Here is a 27,960-nt window from a genome sequence, read left to right on the forward strand (position 1 = left end):
GACTTCATCCCAGTATCGTCGGAGACCCTTGGAGCATGGGGCAAATGTGTTCTAAAGTTCCTCAAAGAACTGGGTGAAGAACTCATCACAGAAACCAAGGATCACAGAGCGGCCAGCTTCCTCTTTCAGAGACTCCGTGTTGCGATACAGACGGGGAAATGCCTGCAGCATTCTCAGCACGCGGTCCACCGCCGGGGAACTGGACGAAGTATTCGAGATGTTGCTCTGAGGTGTTATCTATGTTGTTTTACTTACTATTGTATTTCTGTCAATGCATTTTGTTTTTAAATGAAGTCTACATAGAATATAGAATATAAGGGATGGTACCACTCGTTTATTCATCGCACTTTAAATGTACTGCTATTCTCTCACCAAGCACACACTTCCACTACAACTTTACTGGTCTGCCACAACTACTATTCCCTCAAGTGTTTCAAAAGTCCCTCAAATTGTTGAACACTTCCCCAAATCTATCACATAAATCTAAATTCCCATCTCTAATCGCATAGACTTATTTATCCCCATTCTCACATCCTCATTTTATTCTAATCTATAATCTTCTTGTGTAGGTAACAATTATGAAGGAATTAGGTAGGAAGTACAAAGCCTGCACCCTGAAAGAGGGAGGGGATCGCCATCAAACCTAATAAACTAATTGTCAGGGGTGAATTTAAAACAAATAGTTATATCGTGTGATTTAAACATGTACATAGTCCTCCAGTCTTCTCCTGACGTTGTGTGAATCAAAGAAAAATGTACTGTAGTTTATTTAATTTCATAGTGATGTCACATGGAATGTATACACAGTGGTGTGCTGCTCATTGTTTGTACAAGTAGAGCACATTTTACCCTCTAATTCTGTTGAAGATTCATGTAGAAGTGAAGGCAATTAACATATTATAGTGTGTCCTTAATGACTGTTCAGTCTATATGTCTTGAATCAAAACACTTATCATAATCTCATCAGAGCCACACGGGCCTACTAATGATTGGCTTAAAATAAAATAGTGATATTTGGTTGACGAAACGTCTTCAAAATAAAATGTCATAAGCCACATTGTGTCTTATATACATTCTTTCACTGTATCACTATTATTAACTAATAGAACTCGCGTTGTTTTTGAAAAAACAAATTTATTAACATGTTAATAAAACAGAAACTCACATTGCAGTGTTAAATAAATAAAGACTGAAACTACTTCTCTTTTTATTTCACTCATTCTTTATTAATTTTGTCTTCGATAATGGTCGTGTATTAAAATAAGCAAAACCATGTGACTTATTTTCATTGTCACAGGATGAGTCTATGTCATTCGATTTTATCCATGTTAGTGCATTCACAATGCTATTGTTCCTCTGTCTGAATTGACTTGATAATTCAGGATACAAGAAAATCTGTACTCTGGGACCCGAGCAGGTTTCAGGATCTGAAGCACAAACCAACATCCACACACACAAGACGTAACAAAGCAAAATAAACAGTGGGCTGTAAATGTCAGCCATCAATTGAGGCTTCAGCAGATTAACAAAGTAGCAGAAGAAACAGTAAGGTGAGGAAAGTAGTGATTACAAGGCTTCCTGTCTCCACCGACTTGATTTTGAAATTGTGACGTGAAGCAATTAAAGTCATTTCAAAGATTTATCTTCTGTAGTTGCATTTTGTATGAGGAAAATACCACTTCCTAAAAATTTTATTATAATTGCTCTTGGTATAACGAAAAACTGCTGATCTGTGTTGCATATATCACGTTTTTTTTTGGCATTCATTTACTTTAGTAATTACATTTGAACCTGTATTCAATTTGACATTTTTTCAATCTATGTAAATATCACTATAAACATTACAAAAAAATCGTTTTATACGACCACTGGTAAAAATAAGTCCTAGTTTTGAGTCATTAAAATCCTCGCCGAAATAAAATGCCGAACTTTTCAAATTTTTTATTTTTATATGAAATTGAGAAACCTATTTGTAGAACATTCATACTGTAATTAACCTCAAAATTTTTTGTAACTTGTGCGTGTAAAATGCTCCACAATAAACAGACACACCGTTGTCAAGATTCATGACTACAACAACAGGACACCACTAAAAACTAAATTCCTCGCATCAGAAACTACATGCGACTCTCTTATTTACCTGAGTAGTCATATACTAATTTCATAAGAAGATTTCCTGGTCACACTGTAATGCCTTCTTAAAAGCCCACTGCAAGCTTTCAAGAAGAGAAGACTGAGGATCAGTAGCGCTTTTTCAATAGCCTAGCATGCGTGTCTGCGCACACCAGAATATCTGGAGTCTTTCACTTGCACTTTGCCTCTCCATTACACATGAGGTTCATGCTACACTCGACATGACAGCAGTTGAAAAGTGAAGCACTTAGACGCTTATTTCTGTATGTCCTAGAATTTTCATTAATTTTAGGATATTTCATGATATGCATGTATGCATTTATATAAATACTTGAACAAGTGGTATTTAATCAATAACAACACTGCGACTAGCCGAAGATTCGATCCCGTGTTGTTTTAGCCTGCCTCATGGCCAGCGAAAATTCCACGACGCTCTAACCCACGGGACCATACAACCCTTGAAGAATCAAGCACTGTACTGTAGCCAGTGTCTTGATCATGGTCTGAGCGTTGTATCGTCCCGATACGATCACTGTCTTAACCTAACACATTTTCTGACTTCATCGTTATTTATACCAGACCTTTTAGTAATTGATTATAACACTCGCCATTTGCTCTAGGACGAGATCTCGCTACGACTTTCGTGGGTATCAGTTAAGTTTTCCCTCGCTTTATCTCTACATGTCTTAAACACCGGTACCCAAAAACATCCAGATAACCGCACCCGTATTCTCTCTTTTATAATCTTCCTCTATGTTTTACTTCCATAGTGATTTCCAGGACGGCAACCATTTTTTCAGTTATCATTACTTTTCATTTCCATCAAGCCTGCACTTTAACACGCTATACCGTTTTAGTTAGTGTTCCTCCTGTGGCACGCTGTATAGACAGAATATATATCCTCACCACCTCTTCGCAGAAATATCTGCACTTCCCAGGTCCTCAGGTATACATTATATAAAATGTCTCCACATCGCTCTTACTAGCGCTATTTTTCAGTTGCTGGAACGCTTGGTTAACAAGAGCATATTATGACTTAGTAATCCGAAACTCTCTACCTCTTCACCAGTTTGGGTTATGTAAAGGTCGTTTTACTATGTACCCCTTATTGCAGACTTTTACGATCTAGGATGAAGCTAATGATAATACCTGATATTACATTATCTTGGCACAAGCCCATCCTTTAGGTATTACCCAACACGTACACTAACCTCTATAACTGTACACCCCTACCCACACCACCAGTATGGCCCATACTGTTTATAAATGCCTTCTGGATATTAAACTTGAATGTTCTTCATTCTGTTACACTTGCAAACAACGTGACATACACTTGTCACCCACTCTACATACACTCTACACCCAGACAGGCAGATCCTAGATAAGTATGGGCTCCTAGCTGAGGCTAGACGGTTACTCTCATACCCCGGAACACCAGGCTTCTGAAAAATTATTACATCAAATGCTGCCATATGCACAGATCTTCGGCTAGACGCCCATACTTATCTAAGATGCAGAGTGAGCAGGTTCGAATCCTGCTGGAGGACTGTGATAATATTTGTAAATAATTTCGCCCATTTGCGAATTGGATTTCTTCCTGAAGCCATTTATTGTATGTATGTATATATATATATATATATATATATATATATATATATATATATATATATATATATATATATATATATATATATATATATATATATATGTCGTGCCGAATAGGCAGAACTTGCGATCTTGGCTTAAAAAGCAACGCTCATCCTGCCATATAGGACAAGCTAAAATTTGTGTATGCAATAATTTCGCCAAAATCATTCTGAACCTAACGAAAAAAATATATTCCACTGTGTTTGTTTAGTATTAAATTATTGTAAACAAATCTAAAATATATTTAGTTGGGTTAGGCTAAAATAAATTGCGCTTGTTATGATAAGGTTAGGTAAGTTTTCTAAGTTCCTTTTGGTGCAAAATTATAAATTTTTTACATTAACATTAATGAAAAAAATATATCTTTAAATGTATAAGAGAAAATTTTAGAAAGAACTTAATTTTAAGTGAGTTCTTGCTAATTTGCCAGTTTTACATATTCGGCACGACATATATATATATATATATATATATATATATATATATATATATATATATATATATATATATATATATATATATATATATATATATATATATATATATATATATATATATATATATATATATATATTTTAATTGAACTGTAAAAATATTTTTTGTAACTTATTCAAAAGATAACTCTGATATATTTCCAATTCGTTAGAGGAGTTTTTCAGCAGTGAGACTGATGTCAGGTTAGATAAATGATTCAGAAGTATAACCTCTGGCTTCCTAGTTCAATGATTTTCTGTTGAGACAGTTTTTTATGAAAAAAAATATAAATTCTCAGTTCTTTACCCTTGATAAAACTTGAAAAGGATCAAATAAATATACTTGATATGTTTGCTCTATTTATTTAAGGTTTCAATCGAGATTGATAGTAAGAATACATTAATAAGTGTTGATATATACAGATGTTCAGCCGTAGTATCCGTAGCCTCCATATCCTCCCCTGAAGCCTCCAAAGCCACCATAGCCACCATAGCCTCCAAAACCACCGTAGCCTCCGTAGCCCAGACCACCTAAGAAACCGGGATCAGCTTCAGGCTTAGCGACGGCCTTAGGGCTGGCATCAGCGCTCCTTTTTCCCCGATAAAATCCATAGGGAGAATAACCACCATAGCCACCGTAGCCTCCATAGCCTCCATAGTCTCCATAGCCTCCAAAACCTCCGTAGCCTCCGTAGCCCAAACCTCCTAAGAAACCGGGATCAGCTTCAGGCTTAGCAACGGCCTTAGGGCTGGCATCAGCGCTCCTTTTTCCCCGATAAAATCCATAGGGAGAATAACCACCATAGCCACCGTAGCCTCCATAGCCTCCGTAGCCACCAAAGCCTCCAAAGCCTCCGAAACCTCCTAAGTAACCAGGCTCGGCATCTGGGGAAGGTGCAGCGCTGGTGGCAGCCAAGCAGAAGGCAGCCAGGATGGCAGCAGTGACCTGTTGAATTAAAGTACGTAGTTGTTAACTTAATTTCTTATGATCTAGAGCTTCAAAACACTTATATTTTAAACTAAGAGCGTAAGGGATACCTCTCCAATTTCGTCAAGGCTCTGGTAAACTTAAGAAAATAAGAGAATAAGTGAAACCTCACCAAATTCTCCATTATTCTGGTGGTTCTCAGCGTCGACTGTGGCCTGCTTGAGGTGGCTCCTACTTTTATACCCGTAGGAGAAACACCCACAGCCACTCAGTACTCGCATGTTTTCAAGGCCACACAACAATAACTATTCTCTGTTTTTTAGGTTTCGTATAATTAGCGTTGTGAAAGAATATTTTTTTTAATTATATGTTGCCAGTTGTAGGGGTGAAGCAGGAAGAATGGCGGTAAAAGAATTTAATTCTCTGGATCTGTACCTGTGTGAATATATATATATATATATATATATATATATATATATATATATATATATATATATATATATATATATATATATATATATATATATATACATACATATATATATATATTTATACATTTTATATATATATATATTTATACATTTTATATATATATATATATATATATATATATATATATATATATATATATATATATATATATATATATATATATATATATATAATATATATTTATACATTTTATATATATATATATATATATATATATATATATATATATATATATACATATATATATATATATACATAAATATATACATTTAAATATATATATATATATACATATATATATATATATAATATATATATATATATATATATATATTTATATATATATATATATATATATATATATATATACATATATATATATATAATATATATATGTATATATATAATATATATATGTATATATATATAATATATATATGTATATATATATATATATATAATATATATATATACATATATATATTATATATATATATATACATATATACATATATATATATATATATATATAAATATATATATATATATATATATATATATATATATAATATATATATATATATATATATATATATATGTATATATATATATATAATATATATATGTATATATATATATATATAATATATATATATATACATATATATATTATATATATATATATACATATATATATTATATATATACATATATATATTATATATATACATATATATATATATTTAGTTGCGTTAGGCAAAATTAAATTCTGCTTGTTATAATAAGGTTAGGTAAATTTTCTAAGGTTCTTTTGGTACAAAATTATTAATTTTTACATTAACATAAATGAAAAAATCTATTTTTAAACATTTAAGAGAAAATTTTAGACAGGACTAAATTTTAAATGAGTTCTTGCTCACTGACCAATTTTACTTATTCGGCACCATATATATATATATATATATATATATATATATATATATATATATATATATATATATGTTTCACCCAGACTGTTTTCCTTTAACAACTACCCTGCAGTGTACACCAGTGTCCTTTTCCTCAGTGTGTCAGGATCACCTTACCATTAACAACTGTAGTGTCGTCGGTTGGAAAGTAATGTTCGCATACATCTGGAAAAAAGAAAAGCGTGTGTGTGTGTATCATTCGGTCACCCTGTTTTGATGAGGAACCAACCCAGGTGTTAAATATAAACATTTATACAGTGTATATAACAATGGGTAATTTGGGTTAAGGTAGTAACCACCAAGAGTCAAGGCGGTGACCGCCACCAACGTACAGCATTTAACGAGAAATTTATAATATTTTTTCATCTGTATTCAGAGTGTCTGCTCTCCAAGGACGGTACCTTGATACTGATGAATAGCTCATGATTCAAGGGACTGGATCTGTCTTCTCTTTTCCTGCTTCAGACCTTATTACCCCACATTTCCTAGGTATTGTATGGTCTCTGCGGTTAGGTAATGTTTGTCAGGAAGCAGGACAAGTGTTTCCTGATGCGGGTCTTAGTCATATGATGACCCGCCACTGGAGCTTCTGGTCATCTGACCGAGGTCTTCTGCTGGCTTACCAGTCCACCCTTTTAAAAATTATGATTATTGTTATAAGCATTTCGTAACACTAGCACTTTCCCGTGAATGTATTCATATTAATTATTTTGACACATATCGACGCATATGTTGACACTGATATTATGATTGACATAAATATAGATCTTTCTTCTTTCTTTCAACGCACCAGCCGTATCCCACCGAGGCAGGATGGCCCAAAAGAAAAAACGAAAGTTTCGCCTTTTAAATTTAGTAATATGTACAGGAGAAGGGGTTACTAGCACCTTGCTCCCGGCATTTTAGTCGCCTCTTACAACACGCATGGCTTACGAAGGAAGAATTCTGTTCCACTTCCCCATGGAGATAAGAGGAAATAAACATGAACAAGAACTAGAAAGAAAATAGAAGAAAACCCAGAGGGGTATGTATATATATGCTTGTACATGTATGTGTAGTGTGACCTAAGTGTAAGTAGAAGTAGCAAGATGTACCTGAAATCTTGCATGTTTATGAGACAGAAAAAAAAGACACCAGCAATCCTACCATCATGTAAAACAATTACAGGCTTCCGTTTTACACTCACTTGGCAGGACGGTAGTACCTCCCTGGGTGGTTGCTGTCTACCAACCTTCTACCTAGGATAAATATAGATATTGACACATATTAACACCGATGTTATCACATAAGTTGATAGTGATATTGTGATTGACACTGACAGTGACACTTTCAACTGAACTCATTGTTCTTAATTAAGAGGATAGTGAAGCATTATTTATATAAAAGTAGTCAGGAGTAGTAGTGTAGATGGTCAATAGTACAATAGTAGTGGTTTAAGTGGTCAGTAGTAGTGGCTTAGTTGGTCAGTAATAGTGGTTCAGTTGGTCAGTAATAGTGGTTTAAGTGGTCAGTAGTAGTGGCTTAGTTGGTCAGTAATAGTGGTTCAGTTGGTCAGTAATAGTGGTTTAGGTGGTCAGTAGTAGTGGTTTAGGTGGTCAGTAGTAGTGGTTTAGTTGGTCAGTAATAGTGGTTCAGTTGGTCAGTAATAGTGGTTTAAGTGGTCAGTAGTAGTGGCTTAGTTGGTCAGTAATAGTGGTTCAGTTGGTCAGTAATAGTGGTTTAGGTGGTCAGTAGTAGTGGTTTAGGTGGTCAGTAGTAGTGGTTTAGGTGGTCAGTAGTAGTGGTTTAGGTGGTCAGTAGTAGTGGTTTAGGTGGTCAGTAGTAGTGGTTTAGGTGGTCAGTAGTAGTAGTTTAGGTGATTAGCAGAAGTGGAGTAGATGGATAGTTTCAGTGGTTTAGGTGGCCATTTGTACTGGTTTAGGTAGTCAGTAGTAGTGATATAAGATAGCAGTAGTGGTGGTTTAAGGTAGTTAGTAATAATGGTTTAAGGTAGTTAACAGAAGTAGTGGTTTAAGGTAGTTAGCAGTAGTAGTTGTTTTAGGTAATCAGCAGTAGTAGTGGTTTAAGGTAGTTAGCAGTAGTAGTGGTTTAAGGTAGTTAGCAGTAGTAGTAGTTTAAGGTAGTTAGCAGTAGTAGTGGTTTAAGGTAGTTAGCAGTAGTTAAGGTTTACGATAGTAGTAGTAGTGGTTTAGGCTGACAGGACAGCGGCTTTGAACATCTGATCATTATCAGTCATTTGTTTTCTGTAACAATTAAGAATTTAAACAAACAAGTACTAGGAAATACAACTGACTCATAATTAGCAAACACTTAAAAAATAAATCAATATTTCCCCTCTCTTATAGATAAAAACCCGAAAACGACAAAATTCGCTTTACTTGTAATGTTAATGTAATGTTCCTTGAACCGTCGTGGGTGTAACTGGAGGATTTTGTTCTGGTGGCTAATTTTATACTTTAATTTAACGGAAGTGTATCATTTTCAGCAAGAAGGAAGCGGAAGAACAGGTACTCACAAATTTGTGTTTGTTGGAGTGGAGGGTGGCCCAGGCTTAGCTCCTGGACCCAAATCTTAAGTTTCATTGACCGACACTACTGGTTTCTGACCTAGTGAATCTTTGTCATACATACAGTTAAGGAATTGTGTGAAATGTACCTCAGCCACCTCTACATCCAATTGATTCCAATTCCTCACTACCCTGAGACTGAAAAAGTACTTCCTAACATCCCTGTTACTCGTGTCGTTTTAACCTTCACTGATGTCGCCATGTACTTGCTTTCGAGTTATAAATAATCAGTCCTTATCGGTACTATCAGTTAGTCTAAATATTTTATGCATCATTATCTTTCTCTACAGCCTCCTCTCTTCAAGGGACGTCAGAATTAGTTTCTTTTGTGTGTGCTTTTGTGTGTGGGGGTAGTCACCTAGATGTACTCACCCTTTTGGGGCGCCATGGATCGATTCACACCTCCTGGCCCCGCCTCTTCGCTGGTATGTGTATGTGTGTGTGTGTCTGTGTATTCATCTAGGTGTACACAGTGTTTGCTATGAACTCTGCTAAGAGTACCTTAAGTCTCCTCTCGCAGTCATTTCTTGTACTAATATAGTGACAATTATTTGAATCTTAAGCTTTTTTTTACCAGCTTGATTTGGTGCTGCTGGAGTTTATTCTAATCACTAAAATAGTGATTCAAGTAAATACAACATGTATACACTAAGATATACACTTCGTTTTGTAAACAAAGTATCCGGTATGTCGGAAACCATATGGTCACTGGATACAACGTGGAGGACCTATGGAGTAGCCGGGTAAAAGCCTCACTTCACTCCGATGGATTTTCACCTCAGGGGTCTTTTGAAGGTGTTGGTAGACGCAGAGAAAATTCAGTTTTACACATTCGCATAATCGACGGATGTGACACGTTCACCTTTGATACCTTGCGCCGTGTACTTACTATGCTAAACTTATTAATAGTTATCTGACCTTCATAATACGTGATCACTGAGACTGTGTGGGCGTGCCCCTCTCCTGAGAAGTATAAAAAAGGAACAAACTACATACTAGCCACAGTCGACGCTGAGAACCACCGGAACAATGAAGACCTTGGTAAGTTACTCTTTTTTCTCGTGGTCTCCTATATTCAAAGAGTTGCTGTGGTTAATTGTTGCTGGCAAATATGGAAGCTGGACCTGAATACTTTTGAAACTATAAAATACGATAATTTCCTCAGGATTAACAACATATTAAACATTGCATATAGAATTTTCTTTAATACACTGCTTAACTATACTAAATATCTGTTAATTATAATCCCAAGTAAATTGTCATTTATGTCATCCAACAGGTTATTGTTGCCGTCCTGGCCGCCCTCTACTTGGCTGCCACCAGCACTGCACCTTCCCCAGATGCTGAGCCTGGTTTCCTGGGAGGTTTTGGAGGCTTTGGGGGCTATGGTGGCTACGGAGGCTAAGGAGGCTACGGAGGCTACGGAGGCTACGGAGGCTACGGAGGCTATGGTGGTGGATATTCTCCCTATGGATTTTATCGGGGAAAAAGGAGCGCTGATGCCAGCCCTAAGGCCGACGCTAAGCCTGAAGCTGATCCCAGTTACTTAGGTGGTCTGGGCTACGGAGGTTACGGTGGCTTTGGTGGCTTTGGAGGCTATGGTGGCTTCGGAGGCTTCGGGAGAGGATACGGAGGCGATGGATACAGAGGCTGAACACACATAACTGACAACTCTCTATTCTGTTTCCAATGTCGACATAAAACATGATAAATATAATAGCAAGCATTTTTTAAAGAACTTTTATTGTTCCCCCATAAAAGTTATCATCTTTAATAAATGAAAGTAAATATTTTAAAAGGCTAGTTGGTTAATGGGCTTTAAAAACCTACTGACTAAACGTAATCTTCACCAACAGACAAGAATACTTTAATACTTATTTTATAGAATATATTAAACTCTCAGTATATATACGCTTTTAAATTTAAACCCCTCAGGGTATATATCCTGTGTTATTTTGAAAAAAGGAACTAGAACAAATATTATTTTCCCCAACATATAAACATGTAAGCGACCAAAACACATGTAACAATTTCAAGATCGAGGATCGAAATTATAAGGCCAGATCTCTCTTTACGACCCTTAATTGAAAATAAATTAAATAATGCAACTACCACCATTCACATATTTCACTCATTGTTCCTGATAGTGAGCTTCCTGAGACTAACAATCAGCGTCCGTAAATACTTACCCCTTCCAGGTAGGTACATTAACAGTCGGAAAAAGATCTCTTGACGGAACTGCATCTGCCTTATCCTTCCCCGTATCAAACTTAACTAATCCAAAGTCCTACCGTTCTCCTGGCATTTCATAATTCGTACTGGTTATACAAGGTATATCAACTAACCTTATACACACAATGCTTCTCTTCCTTCACGACATAAATACCATTACACATAAGATGATCATATGTGAGATATATCAAGAAGACGGAAATGAGAACAAACGCACAAGCAACTTTATTTCTATAAAGCGGAGTACAGTATGCAATTGACATGGGAGTAATTAACATATATAATCTACTTTATAAAAAGCCTTATTATGCAAACTATTTCAGACAGCCTTAAAATTAACTTATAATGGGGTTAGAGTAAACAGAATGTATACTTTCATTTATTCATTTTTATTTATTCAAAGATAAGTAGATAAACTCATAACCTTCTAAGCAACTGATCCGTAGCCACTTGTCATCTATTATATATAGTTCTCAGTTTATGAATGAAGTTTGTTTCCACAACTTCTTCAAAGGTTATCCAATCTACACTGAAGAATTTCTTCGCATCTCTGCGGCTCCCATAAACATTTACCTTTTATCTATGATTCCATTGTTCTGATCTCTCTAATCTTAAACACAATTGGTTTGTAGCCTTTCTTTCACCTCGTATGTTATAAAAGCAATTTCTAAGTTTGGCTAATGTGGGGGAGTCCCAATCATCTGCCTCTTGGATGTTCAAATTAAATTCCTCTGAAGTGTCGTCTTCTAGACACATTCTCTGTACCGAAGAAAGTAACCTCTTAGTCCTCAGTGCACGCGACTGCAAAAATGCTGAATGTGGCACAATTTGAAAATGTAGAAACTCAGAAAATTAATTTCCTGAGTTTCTGTCTCCATATGTGTGTGTTATTATTAAACACTGACAGGTATCCATTACAATTTTTTAGTTATTCATGTAGTTTAATTTTATCGTTGAAGATCTAAAGAAATCAGAAGAGGCGAACTAAAACTTTGTTAATTCCTTCACCGTAGTGAGTGCAGCAGCAGGTATCAGTACCAGTGACGTCTCGGGAAGGCTAACCAGGAGAATGACATGTATTCTCCATTACTCATTTTTCCAGCTTTCCTTCAGAAACATCATGAACATAACGCTTCAGTGACTCACCAAACCGTAACAACTTCACAATTTATTTTTTTTATTCCTCTCAGAACTCAGATCCATCTATTTTTCTGAATCATTTTTTTATTTATATCACTTTGCTTACTCATGGCTTGAATATCATATATTAGCAATACCATTTGTCTCTACTCTAACCTGCTAACACTTACCTCCACTTACTCCACTTTAACCTGCTAACATTTACCTCCATTTATTCCTCCTAACCTGTTAACACTTGCCTCCACTTATTCCGCCTTAATCTGCTAACACTTGCCTCCACTTACTCCACTTTAACCTGCTAACACTCCCCTCCACTTACTCCACTCTAACCTGCTAACACTCCCCTCCACTTACTCCACTCTAACCTGCTAACACTCGCCTCCACTTACTGCAGTCTAACCTGCTAACACTCGCCTCCACTTACTCCACTCTAACCTGCTAACACTCGCCTCCACTTACTCCACTCTAACCTGCTAACACTCGCCTCCACTTACTCCACTCTAACCTGCTAACACTTACCTCCACTTACTCCACTTAACCTCCTAACCTCTTAACCTGTTAACACTTTCTTCCACTTACTCCACTTTAACCTGCTAACACTTGTTTCCACTTACTCCTCTTTAACCTGCTAACACTCCCCTCCACTTACTCCACTTTAGCCTGTTAACACTTACCTCCATTTATTCCTCTTTAACCTGCTATCACTCCCCTCCACTTACTCCACTTTAACTTGCTAACACTTGCCTCCATTTATTCCTCTTTAACCTGCTATCACTCCCCTCCATTTACTCCACTTTAACTTGCTAACATTTGTCTATATTTATTCCTCTTTAACCAGCTATCACTTGCCTCCACTTACTTCACTTTAACCTGCTAACACTTGCCTCAATTTATTTCTCTTCAACCTGCTATCACTTGCCTCCACTTACTCCTCTTTAACATGGTAACACTCCCCTGCACTTACTCCACTTTAACCTGCTAACACTTGCCTCCACTTTAACCTGCTAACACTTACCTTCACTTACTCCACTTTAACCTGCTAACACTTACCTCCATTTATTCCTCTTTAACCTGCTAACACTTGCCTCCACTTAATCCACTTTAACCTGATATCACTTGTCTCCACTTACTACACTTTAACCTGCTAACACTCGCGTCCACTTCACTCTAACCTGCTAACACTCGCGTCCACTTACTCCACTCTAACCTGCTAACACTTGCATCCACTTACTCCACTCTAACCTGCTTTCACTTGCCTCCACTTACTCCACTCTAACCTGCTAACACTCACCTCCACTTACTCCACTCTAACCTGCTAACACTCGAGTCCACTTACTAGACTCTAACCTGCTAACACTCGCTTCCACTTATTCAACTCTAACCTGCTAACACTCGAGTCCACTTACTCCACTCTAACCTGCTAACACTCGCTTCCACTTATTCCACTCTAACCGTTATGCTAACACTCGCTTCCACTTACTCCACTCTAACCTGCTAACACTCGCCTCCACTTACTCCACTCTAACCTGCTAATACTCGCCTCCACTTACTCCACTCTAACCTGCTAACACTCACCTCCACTTACTCCACTCTAACCTGCGAACACTCGCTTCCACTTATTCCACTCTAACCTGCTAACACTCGCCTCCATTTACTCCACTCTAACCTGCCAACACTCGCCTCCACTTACTCCACTCTAGCTTGCTAACACTCGCCTCCACTTACTCCACTCTAACCTGCTAACACTTACCTCCACTTACTCCACTCTAACCTGCTAACACTCACCTCCACTTACTCCACTCTAACCTGCTAACACTCGCCTCCATTTACTCCACTCTAACCTGCTGACACTCTCCTCCACTTACTCCACTCTAACCTGCTAACACTCTCCTCCACTTACTCCACTCTAACCTGCTAACACTCGCCTCCACTTACTCCACTCTAGCCTGTTAACACTCGCCTTCTTCACACCCATCCCATTCCTTAAAGAAAAACGGACGCTGTAGATTTCTTCACAGTGAGAAACGTCCCAGGAAAACTTTCTACTGCAGGTAGTTTTTCCTTGATTAACGTGGCAGTAGGTAACCATTAACTTCTAAATCATTCTCGGGATATTTCCTTCACCTCTCTCCATTTACCTGGCCTCTTGTGGCCCGGTCCCAGACCAGCCTCTCCCTAGGTTGCTGCCCTGAAAGGTCTGTCTGGTGGTGCTGCAGACCAACGTATGCACCACAGTCCGGCTAATCAGGACCTCATTTGAAGAATTTATTGAGTTCCCTCTTAAAAATAGGACCAATCTAGTGATAACCCAGTCGATCTTCTAAATTTTTCTTACATGTTTGTTCAGGTGTGGGCTACACGCTTTCGCTATGAACTCACAAGTTAACTTCGATTGTTTTTTCTATATATATAATCTATATTCTAACTCCTTTGATCTTACTCTCCTTTCCAATTTCTTAACGTAAACTGCTGATTAACGTGGTCTACCATATTTATTGTTTTATTAAAAATATGGAATTTTCTTCCTCTATGTTTTCTTATTTATCTTATTCGACTTATTCACAGTATTTTCAGTACGTCTGAATTCCTTCGCACTTCGTCATATTTTTGTGCATGCTAAGTTCACTCTCAAGTTAAATCTCCTCTGCCATTCATTACTTGTACTAATTTGGCGACAATTATTTGAAGCTTAAGCTTTTTTTTAACCAGCTTGATTTGGTGCTGCTGGAGTTTATTCTAATCCCTAAAATAGTGATTCTAGTAAATACAGCATATATACACTAAGATATACACTTCGTCTTGTAAACATAGTGTCCCCTATGTCGGATACCATATGGTCACTGGATACATCGTGGAGGACCTGTGGAGTAGCTGGTTAAAAGCCTCACTTCACTCCGATGGATTTTCACCTCAGGGGTCTTTTGAAGGTGTTGGTAGACGCAGAGAAAATTCAGTGTTACATATTTGCATAATCGACGGATGTAACACGTTCACCTTTGATACCTTGCAACGTGTACTTGCTATGCTAAACTTGCTATGTTTTATTAATAGTTATCTGACCTTCATAATACGTGATCACTGAGACTGTGTGGGCGTGCCCCTCTCCTGAGAAGTATAAAAGAAGGAACCAACTACATACTAGCCACAGTCGACGCTGAGAACCACCGGAACAATGAAGACCTTGGTAAGTTACTCTTTTCTCTCGTGGCCTCCTATATTCAAAGAGTTGTTGTGGTTAATTGTTGCTGGCAAATATGGAAGCTGGACCTGAATACTTTTGAAACTATAAAATACGATAATTTTCTGAGGGTTAGCAATATATTAAACATTGCATATAGAATTTTCTTTAATACACTGCTTAACTTTAATCCATATCTGTTAATTACAATCACAAGTAAATTGTCATTTATGTCATCCAACAGGTTATTGTTGCCGTCCTGGCCGCCCTCTGCTTGGCTACCACCAGCGCTGCACCTTCCCCAGATGCTGAGCCTGGTTTCCTGGGAGGTTTTGGAGGCTTTGGGGGCTATGGTGGCTACGGAGGCTATGGTGGCTACGGAGGCTACGGAGGCTATGGTGGTGGATATTCTCCCTATGGATTTTATCGGGGAAAAAGGAGCGCTGATGCCAGCCCTAAGGCCGACGCTAAGCCTGAAGCTGATCCCGGTTACTTAGGTGGTCTGGGCTACGGAGGCTACGGTGGCTTTGGTGGCTTTGGAGGCTATGGTGGCTTCGGAGGCTTCGGGAGAGGATACGGAGGCTATGGATACGGAGGCTGAACACACATAACTGACAACTCTCTATTCTGTTTCCAATGTCGATATAAAACATGATAAATATAATAGCAAGCATTTTTTAAAAAACTTTTATTGTTCCTCCATAAAAGTTATCATCTTTAATAAATGAAAGTAAATATTTTAAAAGGCTAGATGGTTAATGGGCTTTAAAAACCTACTGACTACACGTAATCTTCACCAACAGACAAGAATACTTTAATACTTATTTTAAAGAATATATTAAACTCTCAGTATATATACGCTTTTAAATTTAAACCCCTCAGGGTATATATCCTGTGTTATTTTGAAAAAAGGAACTAGAACAAATATTATTTTCCCCAACATATAAACATGTAAGCGACCAAAACACATGTAACAATTTCAAGATCGAGGATCGAAATTATAAGGCCAGATCTCTCTTTACGACCCTTAATTGAAAATAAATTAAATAATACAACTACCACCATTCACATATTTCACTCATTGTTCCTGATAGTAAGCTTCCTGAGACTAACAATCAGCGTCCGTAAATACTTACCCCTTCCAGGTAGGTACATTAACAGTCGGAAAAAGATCTCTTGACGGAACTGCATCTGCCTTATCCTTCCCCGTACCAAACTTAACTAATCCAAAGTCCTACCGTTCTCCTGGCATTTCATAATTCGTACTGGTTATAAAAGGTATATCAACTAACCTTATACACACAATGCTTCTCTTCCTTCACGACATAAATACCATTACACATAAGATGATCATATGTGAGATATATCAAGAAGACGGAAATGAGAACAAACGCACAAGCAACTTTATTTCTATAAAGCAGAGTAGAGTATGCAGTTGACATGGGAGTAATTAACATATATAATCTACTTCATAAAAAGTCTTGTTATGCAAAGTTTTTCAGACAGCCTTAAAATTAACTTATAAAGGGGTTAGAGTAAACAGGATGTATAATTTCATTTATTCATTTTTATTTATTCAAAGATAAGTAGTTAAACTCATAACCTTCTAAGCAACTGATCCCTAGCCACTTCTCATCTATTATATATAGTTCTGAGTTTATGAATGAAGTTTGTTTCCACAACTTCTTCAAAGGTTATCCAATCTACACTGAAGAATTTCTTCGCATCTCTGCGGCTCCCATAAACATTTACCTTTTATCTATGGTTCCATTGTTCTGGTCTCTCTAATCTTAAACACCATCGGTTTTTAGCCTTTCACCTCGTATATTATAAAAGCAATTTCTAAGTTTGGCTAATGTGGGGGAGTGCCAATCACCTGCCTCTTGGATGTTCAAATTAACTTCCTCTGAAGTGTCGTCTTCTGGACACATTCTCTGTACCGAAGAAAGTAACCTCTTAGTCCTCAATGCACGCGACTGCAAAAATGCTGAATATGGCACAATTTCAAAATGTAGAAACTCAGAAAATTAACTTCCTGACTTCCTGTCTCCATATGTGTGTGTTATTATTAAACACTGTTATTTGTGTAGTTTAATATTACTGTTGACGATCTGAAAGAAATCAGAAGAGGCGAACTAAAACTTTGTTAATTCCTTCACCGTAGTGAGTGCAGCAGCAGGTATCAGTACCAGTGACGTCTCGGGAAGGCTAACCAGGAGAATGACATGTATTCTCCATTACTCATTTTTCCAGCTTTCCTTCAGAAACATCATGAACATAACGCTTCAGTGACTCACCAAACCGTAACAACTTCACAATTTATTTTTTTTATTCCTCTCAGAACTCAGATCCATCTATTTTTCTGAATCATTTTTTTATTTATATCACTTTGCTTACTCATGGCTTGAATATCATATATTAGCAATACCATTTGTCTCTACTCTAACCTGCTAACACTTACCTCCACTTACTCCACTTTAACCTGCTAACATTTACCTCCATTTATTCCTCCTAACCTGTTAACACTTGCCTCCACTTATTCCGCCTTAATCTGCTAACACTTGCCTCCACTTACTCCACTTTAACCTGCTAACACTCCCCTCCACTTACTCCACTCTAACCTGCTAACACTCCCCTCCACTTACTCCACTCTAACCTGCTAACACTCGCCTCCACTTACTCCACTCTAACCTGCTAACACTCGCCTCCACTTACTCCACTCTAACCTGCTAACACTCGCCTCCACTTACTCCACTCTAACCTGCTAACACTTGCCTCCACTTACCCCACTCTAACCTGCTAACACTCGCTCCCACTTACCCCACTCTAACCTGCTAACAATCGCCTCCACTTACTCCACTCTAACCTGCTAACACTCACCTCCACTTGCTCCACTCTAACTTGCTAACACTCGCTTCCACTTATTCCACCCTAACCTGCTAACACTCGCTCCCACTTACTCCACTCTAACCTGCTAACACTCACCTCCACTTACTCCACTCTTATCTGCTAACACTCGCCTCCACTTACTCCACTCTAACCTGCTAACACTCGCCTCCACTTACTCCACTCTAACCTGCTAACACTCGCCTCCACTTACTCCACTCTAGCCTGCTAACACTCGCCTCCACTTACTCCACTCTAACCTGCTAACACTCGAGTCCACTTACTCCACTCTAACCTGTTAACACTCGAGTCCACTTACTCCACTCTAACCTGCTAACACTTACCTCCACTTACTCCACTCTAATCTGCTAACACTCTCCTCCACTTACTCCATTCTAACCTGCTAACACTCGCCTCCACTTACTCCACTCTAACCTGCTAAAACTCGCCTCCTTCATACCCATCAAATTCCTTAAAGAAAAAAACCGACGCTGTAGATTTCTTCACAGTGCGAAACGTTCCAGGAAAACTTTCTTCTGCAGGTAGTTTTTCCTTGATTAACGTGGCAGTAGGTAACCATTAATTTCTAAATCATTCTCGGGATATTTCCTTCACCTCTCTCCATTTACTTCGCCTCTTGTGGCCCGGTCCCAGACCAGCCTCTCCCTAGGTTGCTGACCTGATCGGTCTGTCTGGTGGTGCTCCAGCCCAACGTATGCACCACAGTCCGGCTAATCAGGACCTCATTTGAAGAATTTATTGAGTTCCCTCTTAAAAATAGGACCAATCTAGTGATAACCCAGTCGATCTTCTAAATTTTTCTTACATGTTTGTTCAGGTGTGGGCTACACGCTTTCGCTATGAACTCACAAGTTATCTTCGATTGTGTTTTCTTTATATATAATCTATATTCTAACTACTTTAATCTCACTCTCCTGTTTATCGTGGTCTACCATATTTATTGTTTAATTAAAAATATGGAATTTTCTTCCACTATGTTTTCTTATTTATCTTGTTCGACTTATTCACAGTATTTTCAGTACGTCAGAATTCCTTCGCACTTCGTCATATTTTTGTGCGTGCTAAGTTCACTCTCAAGTTAAATCGTCTGCAGTTTAATATTGTGCAAATGTCTCTAAGTATCTTGTACGTAATAATTATATCTCTTAAGACACTTCACTCTCTCCGTTATTTTATATTCAGATCATTTAATCCATCAGCGTAGCTCAAATTTTTTGAGCCTCGGGAACAGTCTTCTAGACAGTCTCTAAATATGTTCAAGTAAAAATATATTTCATCAATCTAATTGAACGGGATTAAAAAGGCAAACAAAATTATACCACTACATCACTTACTATGCGAAACTTGTTATGCACACGTATTTTCACGGTCAGGTGACCATGAAAATACGTGAGCACTAAGACGGTGTGGGGTGTGCCTCTTCTGAAGGGTGTAAAAGGAGCCAACTGCAAGTTAGACACAGTCGACACTGAGAATCACCAGAACAATGAAGACCTTCGTGAGTTGCTCCCTGCTCTCTTAGTCACTTATATTCTGAAAAAAAATATCGGGTTATTTATAAATTAAATTCATAGTGGTCATTTTGGTAAAATACATCAATATTTTGAAACTCTTGATCTGGAAAGTATAATTTTCTAAAAACTAGCAAAATATTAAATACTGTATGGAAAATTTCCTATATTTCACTGTTCATGTTAGGTGCACGTCTGTTAATATTTATTTGTCCAACAGGTCATTGTTGCCGTTATGGCTGCCTTCTGCTTGGCTGCCACATCTGCTTCACCTTCCCCAGATGCCGAACCTGGTTACCTGGGACGTTTTGGAGGCTACGGAGTCTATGGTGGAGGATATCTTCCCTATGGATTTTATAGGGGAAAAAGGAGCGCTGATGCCAACCCCAGCTACTTTGGTGGTCTAAGTTTCGGTAGCTTTGGAGGCTATGGAGGCTTTAGTGGCTTCGGAGGCTTCAGAGGAGGATATGGAGGCTACGGATACTACGGCTGAACATACATAACTTCGTTTTATTTCCAATATTACTTTAAAATATGATAAATATAATAGCAATCATTTTCATATGTAATTTATTATTCCTGTGAAAAAAAATTGCCTTCGATATAATAAAAACAATTATTTTCATCGCCCGAACCTCCAATATACGCATTTTAACTGAATATAGATTACCTGTAAATGAGAAACGTGTGCTCCACCTGGGCGTACTTCTGTTCTTAACATATCAGCCGTCTTCCAGCGAGGTAGGGTGACCCGAAGTACAGGAATCACTTTCACCTTCACTCATTCGGTCGCTGTCTTCCGCAGTGTGCTGACATAAGTTCGAATGATCTCTGAATTGTAACACCCCCCTCCCACCTCCTACGTCAGATAAGAGACACTACTATCAACCTCCAGGACTCAAGATCGGCCTACTGGTTTCTCTGAATCCCTTCATAAAAGTTTATTTTTTCATACAAGGCAACTAGCACTCTAAATCACTTATACTCCTCCAACCCTTCCTGAGTTGACCCCTTCCCCTCCTTCCCTCCAACAAACATTTATACATCCTCCTAGTCATTCTATAATATTTTCAGTCCTCTCTAAATGTCCACACCACTTAAGTATTACCCTTTTAGCCCTCTGAATAATACTTTTGGTAACCCCACACTTCTACTCCCAATGCCCCGAATTCTCAGCATAATATTCGCACCCAACATTATCATCAAACACTACCTCACTACCTCCAACCTCATCCTCGCAGTAACATTTATAACCCTTACTGCGTATACAAAGCCGTCATGTTGACGGCTTTGGGGGGACTTGAGCTAGAGTTCGTCACGGCCACGCTAGCTGGAGATTCGTCTGTAAAAACTTGCATTTGTTGTCACAGTGGTGCCTATCCTAACCTTCCCATCTTGTGTAAATATACCTAGTTGAATGAATCTTATCGTGGCTAGCTGGCTCAGTGGCAAACGTGTCGGTCTGGAGTTTTATGACTTTCTAACCGCGGGTTCTAACCCCACCCGCGTATGGTTTGTTTGCAATCGTGTCATTACGATTTCGTGAGTCATGTTTAACACAATGCTTTTCCTATCCAACAATTATATCTACAAATAACAAGTGCACATTATCAATGACATTGACAAATGAAACATGATCATATAAGGAGCATATCAATATAAAGAATATATATGCTGGTGACCAGTGAAATGAATAATCAAAATGGTTAGTAGACTCAAGTGCAAAATTGCAGTTGTGAATTAATATTAGTCACTGGCTCGAAACTCGTAGAGATAAAGCAGTGCCTAGGATGGGAGGTAAGATAGTAGGTACTAACGGTTTTGATGGTCTGTAGAAGTGGTCTAGGTGGTCAGTAGTATCGGTTTAGGTTGTCAGTAGTATTGGTTTAAGTGGTCAGCAGTATCGGCTTAGGTTGTCAGTAGTATTGGTTTAGGTTGTCAGTAGTATCGGTTTAGGTTGTATTGCGACCCCTGAATGGGTCACAATGTATATAATGTATATTACTTGTTCATATAATTTTATATTGCTGATATTTGCAATATTTGCTAAATCATAAATTTATTGCTTTATTTTATTATTTGACTTAGTTATATTATTAGGTAGGATGTAACATTTATATATTATTCAGTGTTCATTGCTCGAGAGTGTTAAGTAGCTGACGGCCTTGTCTAACTACCACTCTGCTTGTTTCGCTGCTGGCTTCTCTGTAGTTGCTGGGCAGCAGCAGTCCTCGGAGAGTCACGTGATCAGGGTGGGGTGATCACACCTCACCTGGGTGAGGAGATTGTCTTACCTTCGCTCGCTCTCTTTTTGGTTGACGATGATTCCAACAAGACGTGCCTCTCCAGCTCTCCCTTGCTGGCCCTTGTTGGAACATCGTCTCTGTCGCTTTCTTGTTGTTGGTTCTGTGTAACTGTTCACAGAACATGGCCTAGACTTAGTGATTTTCGACGTTGTACTGAGGTTATGTGTTGCATAGATACTCTGAGAAACTCAGGTCCTGAGCTGTAGCTTCTGACCTAATTTGTGCTGGTATCTGTGTACTGTTACAGTCGGGGATTTTCTTATGCTGAACTTAGATTCAGTAGTATGGGAGTTTTGTGACTTTTGTGGAGGATCTGCTGATGGTCCCTACTTAGTGTCGTTATATTATCTCCTTGTTCCTGATTCTGTGTTGCTGCTGCTTGTTATATTCCTGTTCGGCGAATCAGTCGTTTTACTGTTCAAGCAAGCTGTTCTGATTGCCAGGTTGGTCAAGAAGTTAGTTTATGTGAGAACTTTCAATCAGTCACTGGTTAAGTCTAGTCGAGTCTTGAGACAGTGAACTACTTAGAGCACTTACACACTTACACACATACTCGCTTGTATATACGTATTAGTATTATGTTCTTAAAAGCTGACAATGTACCAGACAGTACTTAAAAGCCATAAAGAGATGTGCCTTCAGCACAATACTACTGTACACGAGAGAAGTATAGGAACTTGTATCCTATATTATATTAAATTGATTACTTTGATTTACTTTGATATTGGCCACCTAGACAACTTTATCTTTATTAATAAACTTATTAATGGATAATTGGACCAGGATACTGACTACATGTTATAAAAACCCAGTAACAGGCTGGATGCTAGAATGGCAGTCCTTTCCAGTATTCACTGGAGATCTCTATCATTATTAGATATCGCGTTTTTTGTAACAGGTTGTCAGTAGTATCTGTTTAGGTTGCCAGTAGTATCGGTTTAGGTGGTCAGTAGTATCGGTTTAGGTGGTCAGTAGTATCGGTTTAGGTGGTCAGTAGTATCGGTTTAGGTGGTCAGTAGTATCGGTTTAGGTGGTCAGTAGCATCGATTTAGGTTGTCAGTAGTATCGGTTTAGGTGGTCAGTAATATCGGTTTAGGTGGTCAGTAATATCGGTTTAGGTTGTCAGTAGTATCGGTTTAGGTGGTCAGTAGTATCGGTTTAGGTGGTCAGTAGTATCGGTTTAGGTGGTCAGTAGTATCGGTTTAGGTGGTCAGTAGCATCGGTTTAGGTTGTCAGTAGTATCGGTTTAGGTGGTCAGTAGTATCGGTTTAGGTGGTCAGTAGTATCGGTTTAGGTGGTCAGTAATATCGGTTTAGGTTGTCAGTAGTATCGGTTAAGGTTGTCAGTAGTATCGGTTTAGGTTGTAAGTATCGGTTTAGGTTGTAAGTAGTATCGGTTTAGGTGGTCAGTAGTATCGGCTTAGGTTGTTAGTAGTATCGAGTAGGATAGAGAAGGTCTGACCTATCAGTTACTTTAGATATTTTATATGTTATAATCGTTTCTCATCTAGTCCTCATTTATAGCAAAAAAAAAAAAAAGACAAAATTTGCTCTATTTATCCTCTTAACACTGGTCGTCAACTCTCAAGACTTTCAATATATGTACTTTATTTAGTGGCTAATTTTGCACTTTAATTTGACGGAATTGTATAATTTTATGGCAGGAGGGAAGCTGAAGAGCATTCACTCACAGATTTGTGTTTGCTGGACTCGAGGGTCACCCAGGCTTAGCTCCTGGCCCCGACTCTCAAGTTTCATCGACCGACATTACTGGTTTCTGACCTATTGAGCCTTATCATACATACAATTGAAAACGTGTATGGAGTTTCCCACCAACCACTTCAACATCTACTACCCTGAGACTGAAAAAGTACTTCGTAACACCCCTGTGACTCACTTACGCTAAAGTCTTTAATTCACACTGCAACTCCTGGTACTTGCTCTTAGCAATGCAAAATATCTATAAATGAAAGAGAGAAACTGAGAAATTCATTAATATCATTTAAAGCATTTTAAGTGCCAAGCAGACACTAAGAACGTATATTTCATGTCTTACTCAAGGTTAGTGTCATCCTGTAAACTGATCCTCTGCCATCATTATCTATTCCTTTTCTAGCCTTCACAGAGACCATCTTGTTGAGTCGGCCCTTATACTCAACATTATTGATATAAATCTTTAGGATTGTTCTGTTTTTACTCTTGCTTACCTTTCTCTATACATAGTCAATTGCTGACCTGGCTTAACCTGACCTTTATTTTCTAATCGTATCTTTTCTTCACATGTTACTTCGAATGGATGCCTAGCTTCAAGGGACGACTCTTTATACAAGGAATGTGAGCAACCCTTCCTTTCCATGGCTCGTGGCTGATTGCTTCCCCTTTCCCGGGTGCTGTGTGACCTCCAGTAGTTTGACTCATCCTCATAACTATAACAATAATTTTACTCCTAACCTGTTTTTGAACATTTTATTCACCTTTACTTCTTTTTTGAAGCTCTCCTGAAATTCTTCACCTAAACTATCATTTACATTTTACTTTTCTTCTGATATCCTCCTAAACTGTGTACCTACTTGACTTCTGAATTTCTAGCTTATCATTCTCTCATTTATAACGTGATAATGATCCAGTACGGACATACAACGTTGTCTAAGGCTTCCTCTTGATAATGATCCAGTACGGACATTCAACGTTGTCTAAGATTTCCTCTTCAAAGTGAGTTTAAACTGCTATTCTTTATATATTAAAAATTTTCTTCTGGAAACGTGTATAGCCTCTTACTAAACGTTTCTAAACATAATAATAATTTAATGTCATGGTACATATTTAACACCCCTAACTTTCCTACCACACCTTCTGCATAATTATTAATATTAATTATTATTAATATTAATAATATTAATATTAATAATATTAATATTAATAATAATTATTAATATCGAAGTAAATATTCGCATCCTCACTTGGTTCTTCCTCTTCAGGATAGAAATAATCTGTTACAAGTTTCTTCTGACTGCATGAGTTGTCTTAGTCACTTTACATCTATAATTTTATCTTTCTCCCCATCACTCTTACAACCTCACACACTGAAACACTTTCATTATAATCGGTTTTATACTACATTTACCACTTATACTCATTTTTTTCTTACCGCAGAAGTTGAGCAAATATTATTGCGAGTTTCTTTACTTCTTAATATTTTTAATTCCTTTCCATTCCATCTCTTTTACTTCTCTTATCTTCCAATCAGTCACTGGTAACACATCCAACTTCCTTTCGTCCAGAAAGTAAACACACGATTCTTTCTTAATAAACATTGTGCACCCAAACACATTCAGGCAACCCAAATTAAATTTTTTTTTTATCATTTTGTGAAATGCAGTGAAAAAAGGCAACCACGGCTTTCTTCAAGCGCTTTAGGCATAGAACGATGCTAACTTTTTTTTCACAGAATTTAGAATTGTGATGAAATACGCAAGATAGATAACACGAGAGTGTAATGAAGTTAGCAGAAGTTAATATTTTTTCCCCTTGTCTAGTGTTTACATAAAGTCGACTTCGGTAATTCTCTCTATGTATGTTAGTGCCTTCTTTAATAATATGACAAGCTCTAAATCCATTGGAGTTTAGGAAATGGAGTTCCTCTACAGAAGAAGAGGTAGCTACCCTCTACAGAAGTAGAAGGAGCTACCCTCTACAGAAGTAGAAGGTCCTACCCTCTACAGAAGTAGAGGGAGCTACCCTCTACAGAAGTAAAGGGAGCTACCCTCTACAGAAGTAGAGGGAGCTACCCTCTACAGAAGTAGAGGGAGCTACCCTCTACAGAAGTAAAGGGAGCTACCCTCTACAGAAGTAGAGGGAGCTACCCTCTACAGAAGTAGAGGGAGCTACCCTCTACAGAAGTAGAGGGAGCTACCCTCTACAGAAGTAGAGGGAGCTACCCTCTACAGAAGTAGAAGGTAGCTCCATTTCTTGGATGAGGAGCTTTCCGCTGGCATCAATGAAAGTATGTAAGAAATATGCAAGTGCTAGGTATTTTTATTCAAAAATGATTAGCCTACACAGTTGATTTCTTCACTCAACTGCAGAGTTGACTAATACTGAGACAGAAGAAGTCGTGGTGAGGTAAAGACGATGTGATCAGTTCAACAAGCTTTGAAGTAGTTGTGAGGTGGTCAGTCCTCAGCCTGGAGATGCTCTCACCTTCATAACCTTCAGCAATGTTCCAGACCATAAAGTTGAACGCATCTCTAGGCTGAGGTGACTAACCTTCTCAAACCACTTCATCAGGGTTGATGGACTTATCAAATGTGACTTACGTGGTATTACATACCAATTTAAAAAGTGTATTACATACCACTTTTAAATTGGTCAGTGAACCTCTTTTCAGGAAGTCTTTCCCATAGTTCTTATTCTTGTAATTATCCATTTCTACTGTATTTGTCCTGGTCTGAGACAGAGACATGAAGACAATTTTATACAGAATTATAGAGAGATATCTCAGATTAAAATGAGTATTCCTTTTGTGCATTGTTGGGTGTCTTAAAGGAACATTGAAATAATTTGTTTAGGAAATGTGCTTTATTATGAACTTTTCAATAAGAATTCATCAGAGTGATACTGAGACAAAAAATTATCGTCCATATCCACCGAAGCTACGATTAAATTCTCCAAAGCCACCACCTGTTACCCTGATCCCTCCATAACGCCTGTATCCAGGTTCAGGATCTGCCTCAGCACTCCTTTATCCAAAGTGGTGAACGTGGCCAGCACCACCGAGTCTTCCAAAGCCACCACCAATCCCTCCAATCCCTCCATAACGCCTAAATCCAGGGTCAGGATCTGCCTCAGCACTCCTTTTTCCATACTGGTGAACGCGGCCAGCACCACTGAATTCTCCAAAGCCACCACCAATCCCTCCAATCCCGCTATAACGCCTAAATCCAGGCTCAGGATCTGCTTCAGCACTCCTTTTTCCATAGTGGTGAACGCGGCCAGGACCACTGAATCCTCCAAAGCCACCACCAATCCCACCAATCCCACTATAACGCCTAAATCCAGGCTCAGGATCTGCCTCAGCACTCCTTTTTCCATAGTGGTGAATGCGGCCAACGACTGTGAATCCTCCAAAGCCACCACCAATCCCACCATAATGCCTAAAGCCAGGCTCAGGATCTGCATCAGCCAGAGCCTCTGCCACAGCACTTCTCTTGCCACGGTAGCCACCAAATCTTCTGTTGAATCCTCCACCATGACCTCCAAAGTTGCCACGGAAACCTGGGTCAGCTTCCGGGAAAGGTTCAGCACTACCAGTGGCTGCAAGTAAGACAAGGACTGCTGCTGCTACCTATATGGAGAAATGTTCTTATTTAGTGTAAAGGATGCACATGAGATATTGTCTGAAGATTAAATATTTATAAGGAAAAATGAGAATAAAACTAGTGTAAAACGTACCAAGACCTTCATGCTGGTGAACTTCAGCG

The 27,960-nt window shown here is 38.2% G+C and overlaps 3 protein-coding genes across 3 annotated transcripts; 2 read left to right on the forward strand and 1 right to left on the reverse strand.

The window, feature by feature from the left end:
* Positions 1-4,600: 4,600 nt before the first annotated feature.
* LOC128702787 (keratin, type II cytoskeletal 2 epidermal-like) lies at positions 4,601-27,954 on the reverse strand. The gene is made up of 9 exons (XM_070101811.1): positions 27,932-27,954; positions 27,240-27,824; positions 26,797-26,927; positions 24,716-24,906; positions 22,470-22,589; positions 17,634-17,744; positions 12,084-12,251; positions 5,354-5,412; positions 4,601-5,199 (listed from the first exon to the last, which is right to left on the reverse strand). Exons 1-9 carry the CDS (start codon positions 27,941-27,943, stop codon positions 4,681-4,683), a joined length of 1,896 nt encoding a protein of 631 aa, XP_069957912.1. The 5' UTR covers positions 27,944-27,954; the 3' UTR covers positions 4,601-4,680.
* Positions 9,499-20,737, forward strand: LOC128702762 (neuropeptide-like protein 33). The gene is made up of 2 exons (XM_070101870.1): positions 9,499-9,632; positions 20,396-20,737. The coding sequence occupies exons 1-2, from the start codon at positions 9,570-9,572 to the stop codon at positions 20,666-20,668; spliced, it is 336 nt and encodes a 111-aa protein (XP_069957971.1). The 5' UTR covers positions 9,499-9,569; the 3' UTR covers positions 20,669-20,737.
* Positions 15,608-16,453, forward strand: LOC138855057 (glycine-rich protein-like). The gene is made up of 2 exons (XM_070101869.1): positions 15,608-15,763; positions 16,002-16,453. The coding sequence occupies exons 1-2, from the start codon at positions 15,752-15,754 to the stop codon at positions 16,356-16,358; spliced, it is 369 nt and encodes a 122-aa protein (XP_069957970.1). The 5' UTR covers positions 15,608-15,751; the 3' UTR covers positions 16,359-16,453.
* Positions 27,955-27,960: the final 6 nt, after the last annotated feature.

This window comes from Cherax quadricarinatus, chromosome 79 (genome assembly GCF_038502225.1).
Source record: "Cherax quadricarinatus isolate ZL_2023a chromosome 79, ASM3850222v1, whole genome shotgun sequence".
In the NCBI taxonomy this organism is placed as follows: domain Eukaryota; kingdom Metazoa; phylum Arthropoda; class Malacostraca; order Decapoda; family Parastacidae; genus Cherax; species Cherax quadricarinatus.

What these genes read in the sequence shown, in the direction of transcription:
- LOC128702762 (XM_070101870.1), top strand. Translation starts at nt 9,570, where the DNA reads ATGTACTCACCCTTTTGGGGCGCCATGGATCGATTCACACCTCCTGGC. An exon ending in CTGGCCCCGCCTCTTCGCTG is followed by an intron (nt 9,633 to 20,395) that starts GTATGTGTATGT and finishes TTTGTCCAACAG; the next exon opens with GTCATTGTTGCCGTTATGGC.
- LOC128702787 (XM_070101811.1), bottom strand. An exon ending in CAAAAAGAGAGCGAGCGAAG is followed by an intron (nt 17,745 to 22,469) that starts GTAAGACAATCT and finishes TGCCATATTCAG; the next exon opens with CATTTTTGCAGTCGCGTGCA. An exon ending in TTTGAACATCCAAGAGGCAG is followed by an intron (nt 12,252 to 17,633) that starts GTGATTGGCACT and finishes TGCCACATTCAG; the next exon opens with CATTTTTGCAGTCGCGTGCA.